The following is an 11,450-nucleotide window of genomic DNA, read 5'->3' as shown; positions in this document are numbered from 1 at the left end:
CGGGCGTCCCTGACTTCTTCTTCCATTCAAACCAACAAAAAAAACACTTCTGGTATTAATAAGAACAATTTTTTTTTTCAACGAAAGTAGTCAGACGATTCAATCGTTTTACTAGCACAAATCGTTTTACTAGCACAAACATACGCAGACTGATTTTTTATTATTTGATTATAATGATATAATACCTAAATATAGTCACTTACTATTTTTATATATATTATTTTTTTGAAGTGACGGATTCTACATCAGAAATTATTTTTTTTTTCACTAAACGAGGGTTTAATGAAACAAATGACAATTCTACAAAATAGAGCAATGAGAACCATATTGAAGAAAAATAGATACACAAAAATTAAGAACATGTTGAAGGAGTTAAATATCTTGTCATTTAAACAAATTATTTACTTTAATACCATATTTTTAATCTACAAGATAATCAATGGCCATATGTCTAGTGAATTCCTAAGAAAAATTGATAAACTACAGAACAAACACACACATGAGACAAGGAAAAGAAATGAATTGACACTCCCCTTCAGGAAAAAAACACAGAGTCAAAAGTCATTGATGTACGGAGCGTTGAAGATATTTGGAGAGCTACCAGAAGAAATAAAATCAGAAGAAAACATAAAAACCTTTAAAATTAAATTTAGAAAATATGTGATTGATTCTTTTTAAATGTGTTACCATAATTATATGTATATAAGGATTGTATTAGGACATAGATAACTATGTACCTACTTAAAATAACACAATAAACAATAAAAAGAAATACTATTTTTTTTTCAATTTTAAGTAAACTTACTTAAAAACTGTATTTTACAAAAATATATTATTTGACCTATTTAAGACAATGCAAATTTAAATCTAACGTAACTAGATCAATTACAAAATCAGACTTTGTTTAATTGAATGTATGTCACGAAAATGTATTTATAAATTTATTAGATGAAGAAATATTCTTAAGTTGGATAATTTAAAAAAAAGTATATTACGCGCTAGTCCAGTCATTAATTTAGCATGGAATTATTGGATGGGGAGGATGCACATGAAACAAATGTAAACCCTGTAAAAATGGTGCAAAGACTAATTATTAATTTTTTCTTCATATGAAGCGGTTACTTTGTGATGTGACATTATAATTTAAAATTAAACAGTAACTTTGTAAACATCACTTATGGGTAAATACTTAATGCCGACCGGGTTTCGCTACAACCGTAGCCTCATCAGGGCAGTATAATAATAGTATGTTTACAAAGTGATGTTTACAAAGTTACTAATTATTAAATTAATTTTGAAAAAAAACGACCTACATTCCCATCAGCAACATTGTTAATTGCCAAAAATTGAAGACATCTATAAAAAACTCAATATCACAAGAATCCAAAGATAAAAACAATTAAAACTCCAATAAAAAATCCCTCTATTTAAGAAAAACTTTTTTAGCACACTGAATTCGCCCACATAACACATACAACCAAACACAGACACATGCACACGTACACACACACAAACACTCACACACACCTCTCTCCTTCCCCAGCACACTAATTAACTTAACTTAAAAATGTAACTTAACCGTAAAATGTATAATATACCTCATATGTATATATGTCAGCGACATGTCATTGGTACCAATTATTGTACTAACTTTTATAACTTTGTAACTATTGTCATCGATGTAATTATGTACTGTTTGTTTCTGCAATAAACCAAAATAAAAATAAATAAATAAAACTTGTGATGTATGGTAATTATGTTGAGTTCTTAATCGATAGATGGCGGTAGACATAAAGCCTACGCCAGAGTCCGTCAGATGTTGCTAGGGTATAACAGGTACTTGCGAGACAATATTTTTTGACAGCAAGCCTCTGGGGCTGAGAGATTTACCTACCCTCGGGTAACGAACCGTGTAGTTTAGCCAGACCTTTTATTGTAACGTAAATAAACGCAATTATATTAAGAACCTTTTACTATTTTAAATGTACCCTGTTCCTCTATCTCTAAACAAGAAATGCACAGCAATTATATTTAAAAAGGGATAAAATATTATAATTTATGGATTTGGTGTTAATTAAGAAAAAAAGTAAAATTATTTAAAACACACTGAACACTCGTAACATCATTAACAAAATGCAGTAACTTCATTTCGAACCATATTTATATTTTATAATTTCAACCATATCCTGTACTTATCATACAATCTTAAGAAAATAATTTTTACTCTTACACCAAATTCACGAGCTAGTTCTCTTCATTGGTATAGAATTACTAAAAATATATATTTTTAACTTTTTTGTTCTTAGACCATTTACTACGTTTTATTGTAACAATATTATAAATTAAAATGTTTTATATGTTTTGTATTTTAAAATAATAAATTTTAAAAACACTTTTTTCAAAATGTTCCCTATCTCCTTCGGTCATATTTAACTGTATCATCAAATAAGAACTACCGCCATTGCCTTCATTTTTCTCACCTCAAGTTCAACCCGAACTAAATGTAATCTAGACATTGTCTTTAGATAAACATTTCTTATTTATTTTAATGTGCGACATCTATTGACGATCATCCATAAAGATAGTTACCAATAAAAATGTGCTGTGAGAAAAATGAAGGCAATTTTGGTAGTTCTTATTTGATGTATGATACAGTTAAATATGACCGAAGGAGATAGGGTCTCATTAGCTCAGTTGGTAAAGCGGTGCCCCGGCAAGGTAAGGGTCCTGGGTTTGAGTCCTAGATGTGACCGTATCTTTTTCTGATTTTTCTGTTTTAAATTTTCGTTTAGGAATCGCTAATATTGTCTTCAGTAATTAAATATTACAATTTGAGGTTTTACTTACTAAGTTGTTACAAAAAATAAATAAAATATACACGTTTTTGATATTTGTATTTACACAAATGAGTATATTAACAAATTCTTTGCGATTAAATATATAACTTTTCAATATTCTTTTACGTAACTATAATAAAAACGCAATGTACAAAATTTGGCGTAAATGACCATCAACAACGACAACAACAAGAGTTGTTCCAGAGTGCAAGATACTCTCAGTATCGCCCTGGTGTAAGACCACCATTCGTAACTGAAATTTTGCTTGAAATGGTTTTAATAATGTTTGGTGACGAGATCTGAATAGCCAGGTACTCGCTCACCTTCTTCTTCCCCATCTCCTTCCCCTCCTCACTACTTTAAGTCTCACAACATATCCCAATTTGGGATGTCATAGTCTCACTGGTTCCAGACGATTAGAAGCTTTTGGGACTCTTGCGCTGTATTCACTTAAAAAAATAATCAGAAAGTTGAGTTTTTTGAAATGTAGCCAACATTATCTCTGAGCACAAAATTGAATTTAATTGTAAATTTTTTAAAAACAGTTCCCTTGAAATTGAAAAGTGATAAGCGTTTTAAAGCTCTCAAAACATCTAAAAGGCTCTGACAGGTCTATTATTAAACGGACCCCACAAAAAATAATGTTCGCTTACTTTGTTAAAATGTTACTTACATTTCTGACGTTTATTATTTAATTTCATTAACATGTGAAAAAAATACCTTTCCAGCCGCGATCTGTCGTAACTTTGGCAAAAAACCGCAAAGTGTTGAGAATTTTATTTGGCTAAAAGAAATCCTAATGTGTTATTTTTACCTACAATTTTATCCTCCCCTAGTACCCTAAGAGTTTTTTTGACTATGTTTTAATGTGAAAATAGCGAAAAAAAGTCCCAAACGCACCAAACCGCCTTAAGCTTCCGCAAACCCATTTTCTAACGATTTATAACAAGTTTATCGATAACTAAAGTTTTGAGGTTCCAAATTTTTTTTATTTTGTCTTCAAGCATTAAAGCATTGAGAAAGCTGTTAAAGATACGCGAAGAATATGCCGCTGAACATAACATGGTCTACAACCCAACTAAATCTGTGTTATTAGTATTGAAAACGGGCGCAGGCCCGACAAAATTACTACCCGTCAGCCTAAACGGCACAAAAATAACTGAAAACCGGAGGTCAAATACTTAAGACACATCGTAATAGCTGAGCTCAATGATGATATGGATATTGAGCGACAGAGAAGATTACTGTGCATCAGAGCAAATATGATTTCTCGAGGATTTAACAAGTGTAGCCCAAAAGCAAAAAGGCCAATTTTTAACACATACTGCACGAGGGTATATACCTCGGAGCTGTGAACCAACTTCAACAAAGCATCTCTAAAAAGAATGGAAGTACAGTACAAAAATTCCTACCGAATACTTTTTGAGCTGTCCTGGTACTGCATTGCCACTGAGATGTTTGTATTAGGGCGTGCTCCCGGATTCCGAGCACAAATGAAAAAACGGATCACCAGCTTTCGAACGCGACTAGCCACGAGCGAAAACGGTCTTGTGATGGCAGCACTGCACTTCTGGCAGGGATATATTTACAAGCGATGGAACCAAATCCTGATGTCATAGATAAAAAAAATTTATATTCATATATATTTCTTAAAAATATTTTTTCTTTTTAAAATCTTTAGTCTCATTATGTTTGTTATTATTATTATTGTCTTTTGTTTTCGTTTACTCTGTATGTATTATCTTACAATATTTTTTATATTTATTTTTCGGTATAACTTTATTGAGTAAAACCTCAAATAGTAATATTTAAATATTGAAGACAATATTAGTGAAAAGACAATATTATTACTAAACGAAAATCTGAAACAGAAAAATCAGAAAAGGAAACGGTCACATCTGGGACTCGAACCCAGGACCCTTGTCTTTCCGGGACAGTGCTCTACCGACTGAGCTAATGGGACCCTATAGGGACCACATAGGTCTGCATGAATAGTGTCTAATATGCTGGTGTTCCTTGTTCATGTATAAATAAATGGAAGGCGTGATTGTTTACCTTCACAACATACAATCCATGTACTTTTGCCAAAAACTGCTTTATCATTATATGACACACCAGTCACTGCACCTTTGTTCATCTTATCCATGTCTTTACAATTAAAGTGACCCAATCTCCTGTGCCACACTTCACTAGTGCTAACACAAGTTGATGATGTAAACAAACATTTATTCTTTTCTGTTCTCAGTTTATATAAACCATCTGTCAAATCTGCTATAGCAACTAATTCATTATTTTTATTATAAATATAGCAGCATTTTTCTTTGAAATTCACTTTATTGCCATTTTTAATTAACCGACTCACTGACAATAGGTTAGTTGTCAATCCTGGAACACAAAGTAAATTCTTGACAAGAACTTCAAATTCACTTTTGTGTTTTTTTTGTTACAATAATTACATCACCTGAACACGACACTTTCAGTTTTTCATTATTGGCAATAACAATTTTTTCATCTATTTTGTTATCCACAACATTCTCAATCCATTCTTTACTTGTGGTCAGGTGCATGCTTGCACCTGAGTCAACATACCAATCATTTTTGTTAAATTGTCCACTTAAAAACACCGCACTGAATGCATTAGTTTGTTGACGTTGAAAAACTTTCGCATTCGTGTTTTCATTACTTGGGCATTGATTTTTATAATGTCCTGGTTGTTTACACCGGTAACATTTCACATGACTTTTGATATTTACATTGACATGTTGATTAGTTTGACTTTTGTGAGCGGGTTTATTTTTCTTATATTGGTACTTCTGCGAACCGCTTACGAAGGCACTGCTAGCTTCACTGTAATTGTGACGGTCTATCACTTCCATTTCCATGTCGATGAGTTTCGTTCTAATGGCGTCCGTTGTAATTTTGATTCCTGAATGCTCGATTGCCATTATCATTGGCATAATTTTTTCTGATAACCCAGCCAACAATAAACAACCGACCCACTCATCACTGATGCCAAATCCTGTCCCACTCAATTTCTGACCTGTTTCGACCATTTGCGTTACATATGATTGCATTGAAGCACAGTTTTCCAAGCGAATAGAGATCAAATTACGTAACAGAGCTATTCTTCTTGTAAATCCAGAATCATCAAATAATGACTTTAACTTGTTCCATAGTTCCAACGTAGTTTTCACGTCTTTTATATGTACATACAACGCACTGTCTATAGTCATAATTAGTTTGGCTTTTGTTTTTGCATCATCTGCGGCTTCTAATGTCTTCCCGGTAACTGGCTTGATGCTACATATGCTGCAAATCCTCCAGAATTAGAAAATTCTCCGCGGCAAAGGTCCATTCGTTTTAGTTCTTCCGGCCTTTAAGTTTTGGAACATTTACTAGATAGTTCGACGCCATTCTTGCAAACTATTATTACATTCACTGAATAACACTTCCCTAACTTTGTTTCAACACGTTATTGAGAAAAAACAACTGTAACTTTTACTTTTAAAACGAAAGACGCTGGGCTCATAACCTGTAAATTAAACACGAGTTTTGAGGAGACAGAACGAACTGGAACGTTTATTTTAATAACTTTTAAAACCATAGACAAGATAATCATAGACAACAGATCATTTTGATATAAGAAATGAACATATTTGTTATGCCGAAACGTTAATTATATGAAATTCTGTTATAGGCACTATTATAACTATTTTTCCTCTATTTCAGACGAGTCGTGTTTTATTAAATATTTTCACGATTTTCGCTTAATTATTATCGTTTTTTAATATGAGCGAGCTCCCTCTAGCATTCGTATTTACATATCTCCCTTTCAAACCATCTTTGAACGCTTACTACGGGGCCTCAAGCCAGTGAGACTATTGCATCCACAATTTGGGAGTGTTGCAAGGCTGAATGCAATGGGAGGTTCCGTTTCAAAATGGTGGATAGTGGCTAGTGGATATGTCTTTTTATCCCACCAGACTTTCGATGAGCGTGAATCATTACCTAAGTAGTATAGTACAACTGTTTTTTTTAATTTTAAAAATAACAAATCTTTCACATTGTTCCTGGTCACTTAAAAAAACAAAATTCATCGATACCAAAATATCATGTACATTTTTGCTTCAAGCTTTCAACACTAAAAAAATTCTTTTAAACATATGTCCCTACACCTTAAATGAATACCTTACATAAATTAAATACTTCTGTTTTTTTATTTATTATTTGCCTACCTTTGTTAACATGTAATTGTTGGGTTATGTAATATAATGTGTTAATTGTTAAAAATTGGGGATGATCCTTTTTGAATAAAAACTGGTTTTCTTGATACCACTTTACATTTATTTCAAACTGTTGAAACAGGTACAATATTTATAAAGAAACTGTGCGAATAACACTGCTACGATCGCTCTGACTTATGAGCTTGTTTATTATCGAGTTATTGTTGAGAAAAGAACGAAAAAATACATAATGCGAGCCTTTTTAAAGACTTCAAAACCCACTACATGTAAATAAAACACTTGTCATTGTGATTTCTAGCAGTAAAAATGAAACCTGCTATACCGACCAAATTGACACTATTTTCTAAGCAAGGACTCACACCATTTTGGTTAAACGTAGTAACTTCAAATTTCTAGACTACAGATGTCGGTAGCCTGCAAAATTGAACATATTGCCAGGGGGCGGGATTCAAAAATTGCACTAAATTTTTGAATGATAATCTATTTAAAATAAACTATAAACCAAACAGAATAAACTAAAAATTCTTAATCTAAATATACCACAAAAATACTAACAAAATAATTCAAAATAGCAGAAATTAACAAAATAAAACCCCCTTTTTTTATGCCCTGCTGGTAAACTTATAAATTTAACTGTATAAATGCTGTTGAATTACTCTATTAATAAACTAAAGATAACTAGAAAATTATTAATCCTATTAAATAACCAAAAAAAATTCAAAAATGACTAAATTACACACGTCTGCATACTAATTTTTACATATTTAAATAGTTCAATAACACAAATAATATAGTTTACACTGAACACAACACAATTATTGTTCTTTTTTTTTTTTTTCTTTCTTCTCAGGTCTTCTGCTTGATCCATCCAAGGTGGAGTCGAGAAGATAAGCATCATAGTGTAATGTACATAATCAATCCTTGGTAAGGTCCGGGACGTCAATTACAGGTTTAGTGTCTGAATCCAGGGGCATCAGACATATCTTTGTGATGGGCCTCACAAAGACTCCTTGAGGTGTTTTTAGGGTAACAACTCGTACTACTCCATCCGCTCCAGGGTGTGTATGCAGAATTCGGGCCATTTTCCATAAAGGTGGAGGTAAATGATCTTCCTTTAAAATCACCAGATCGTCTTTTTGCAGTGCCCGTTGAGTGCTGGTCTGCCATTTAGTTCTCTTTTGTAGTTCCATCAGGTAATCTTGCTTCCATCTAGACCAAAAAGATTGAATTAGCGAACTGATCCTCTGATATTGAGTTAGTCTGTTGTCCGGTATCGCCCGGACGTCTCTCTCAGGAATGATACAGGATTCAGTGCCTATAAGGAAATGGTTTGGGGTAAGAGGTTGGTAATCATGGATGTCGTCGGATAAGGAAGTTAATGGACGGGAGTTCAAACAGGCCTCAATCTGACAAATTAAGGTATATAAGAGTTCAAATGTTAATGAAGAATTGTTAGTGATTCTATATAAATGGAATTTTGCTGATTTTACTGCTGCTTCCCACAAACCTCCCTGATTAGGGGCTCGAGGGGTTATGAACTTCCACTCAATACCTCTGTTCACTAAATAATTTTGAATATTGTCGTTGTTTTCCCTCAAGCTGGTGTACAGCTCTTTGAGTCTGCTGCTAGCTCCTTTAAAATTACTAGCATTGTCGGAAAAGATCTTTTCAGGTTGTCCCCTACGGGATATAAACCTTTTTAAACTGTTCAAAAAAGCATTGCTAGATAAATCCGAAACTAATTCCAAGTGAACGGCCTTGGTTGAGAAGCAAATAAAGATACATAAATACGATTTTGCGAGGGAAGCCTTCCTCAGCGTCCCACTTTTAATTAGAATTGGTCCGGCGTAATCTATTCCGGTGATAGCGAAAGGACGACTCGGCGTAATTCTTTCGGGTGGCAAATTTCCCATGATTTGATGACCGGTTCGGGGACGACATCTAAAACATACAACACATTTATGTAATATCTTTTTAATAGTATTTTTACCAAAGATGGGCCAAAATTTTAATCGTATTTCAGCTACTCGGTTTGCAACGAAAGTAGCCCATCTCGTAGGTTGACCTTTCAGCCAGCACAACGTTATCATGGAGTCACACCAATAATGTGTGTCGATCTCCACTATATTTAGCGCTTGTTTTATATTTTTTATTAATTTCGCCAGTAGCACAGCACTACAAAGCTCTAACTTGGGCAGGGAAATACACTTCAATGGCGCCACTCTTGATTTGGACGTTATTAAATGGGAATGCCGCTTACCGACATGGTCCACTGACACCATGTAAACGCAGGCTCCGTAAGCTTTCTCAGATGAGTCGCAAAAACCGTGTAGTTGTAGATATGTAGATTGCCTGCAAATAATTTTTCTTGGTATTTTCAACACATTTAGTTGAATTAATTCTTGAAGGTAGGACCTCCAGGGTGCTAATATTTCATTAGGCAATGGATCATCCCACGCTGCTTTAGACTGCCATAACTTCTGCATTATCAATTTGGCTACAACTATAATCGGTCCTAGAAGACCTAATGGATCGAAGGTTGATGCGATGCAAGATAATATCTGTCTTTTACTCTCGGTTCGACTTGATGGTTTCATTATTACATAAGAAAAATAATCAGATTCATTATTCCATATTAATCCTAATATTTTCTCAGTCTTTGGATTGTCAGTAATAATTTTTTCAGAATTGCCTGATTCGGCAATCTTAGCTTGGCCCGACTCGGCTGACAACTCCAAGACATTGGACCTCCATTTCCTCAAAGTCATCCCCGCAGACAAAAAGATGTTGATTAATTGCTCTTTTAACTCTCTACAGGATTCCATGTCATCTCCTCCGGTTAACAAGTCATCCATATAGAAGTCATTTTCTATGACCTGACTAGCTCTAGGAAAATTTATATTGTTATCCATACCAATTTGCCGTAGACTTCTAGTGGCTAAGAAAGAGGAAGGCCCCAGACCATATGTGACTGTCTTCAGACGGTAATGCTTGAGCACCTCCTGCGGCGACTCGCGCCACACTATCTTCTGCAGGTCACGGTCCGCTTCACACACATTAATCTGGCGGTACATCTTCTCGATGTCAGCCGTCAGTACTACTTGATGTTTCCTGAAATGCAATAGTTGGGTGTATAAGTCCTTTTGTATAACAGGTCCTGTCATCAAGGCGTCATTGAGAGAAATTCCCTTTGAAGTTTTGGCGGAGCCGTCAAAAACGACCCTCACTTTAGTAGTAGTGCTTGATTCTTTTATTACAGCGTGATGAGGTAAAAAATAGGATTCACGATCCCCCTTTGACTGGTCACACACCTCCATATGACCTAATTCCTCATATTCACGCATGAATTGTATATATTGTGTCTTCAATTCGGGATTTGACACAAATTTTCCTTCTAAATTTTTAAATCTTTTTTCAGCAGTGAGCAATGAACTTCCCAGCTGATCAATGCATGCTCGACGCGGTAAACTTACTACGTATCTACCGTCGTCTTGTCTAGTATGAGTACTAGCAAAACTGGCTTCACAAGCCTTTTCTTCATGATTTAGAATCTTAGTGGGATTAATCTCCTCTAATTTCCAAAATTTTTCTATTTGGTGACTTATTTTATTTATAGATAAATTACAACAATCTGATACAGGCCTTTGCTTTGGGTACATGTGGATTGGTCCTGATATGATCCATCCCAGTTGCGTACGTTGAAGTGTTGGTCCCGATTCGAGTTTCAATCTATCGTTGGTTAGGATTTCCCAAAAGCTCTCCGCGCCCAACAGGATGTCGATGGGTGCAGCTATATTGAAGTTCGGGTCAGCTAGCTCCAATCCTCGTGGTAACTTGAAGTCTTTTTTCGCCATTGTCACTTGTGGTAAATTTGTTGTAATCTCCTGTAAAATCAGACATGATATTTCACTTTTATAATCAGTATGAAGCGAATTCATCTCCACTGAAATTCTCTTTTTTATGTGAGTGATGTTATTATGGATCCCAGAAACGGGTTTGTTTATCAATTCACATGGTAAATTTAATTTATTAGCAAATTCTGCTCTCATAAAATTTGACTGGGCCCCTGAATCAATCAGAATGCGGGCTTTAAAAATTTTATTGTTACTACCCACAACTCCTATGTTGGCAGTTGACAATAATATTATTTTTTCTGCTTTATCCGATGCAGAAAAATTCGATACTGAAACCTCGTTATCAGCATCCATATTGGAGGCCTCCCGCAGAGGTACCTCATTGTGTAGTAAGGTGTTGTGATTATCTTTGCCACAACGCCTGCAAGAAAAGGTTGCCTTGCAACTCTGTGCCTGGTGACCCACCTTTAAACATTTAAAACAAGCTTGGATTGATTTCGTAGCATCAATCCTCT

At 34.5% G+C, this 11,450-nt stretch overlaps 1 protein-coding gene across 2 annotated transcripts; it reads right to left on the bottom strand.

Moving 5' to 3' along the window:
• Positions 1-7,114: 7,114 nt before the first annotated feature.
• LOC149411127 (uncharacterized) lies at positions 7,115-10,949 on the bottom strand. 2 transcript variants are annotated; one of them, XM_089647098.1, is made up of 2 exons: positions 9,996-10,949; positions 7,115-9,022 (listed from the first exon to the last, which is right to left on the bottom strand). In XM_089647098.1, exons 1-2 carry the CDS (start codon positions 10,933-10,935, stop codon positions 8,934-8,936), a joined length of 1,029 nt encoding a protein of 342 aa, XP_089503224.1. In that variant the 5' UTR covers positions 10,936-10,949; the 3' UTR covers positions 7,115-8,933. The 2 variants fall into 2 exon arrangements, with proteins under 2 accessions (XP_089503224.1, XP_089503225.1); XM_089647099.1 differs by having other exon boundaries at positions 7,115-8,290.
• Positions 10,950-11,450: the final 501 nt, after the last annotated feature.

Source organism: Hesperophylax consimilis, chromosome 26 (assembly GCF_061612785.1).
Source record: "Hesperophylax consimilis isolate HC1 chromosome 26, BYU_Hcon_1.0, whole genome shotgun sequence".
Lineage (NCBI taxonomy): Eukaryota > Metazoa > Arthropoda > Insecta > Trichoptera > Limnephilidae > Hesperophylax > Hesperophylax consimilis.
This window is presented reverse-complemented; position numbering and strand designations above follow the sequence as displayed.

Coding starts and splice junctions, on each gene's coding strand:
- LOC149411127 (XM_089647098.1), bottom strand. CDS start 10,935: ATGGCGAAAAAAGACTTCAAGTTACCACGAGGATTGGAGCTAGCTGAC. Junction 9,023..9,995: donor TAGAAGTCTACGGCAAATTG/GTATGGATAACA, acceptor TGTATGTTTTAG/ATGTCGTCCCCGAACCGGTC.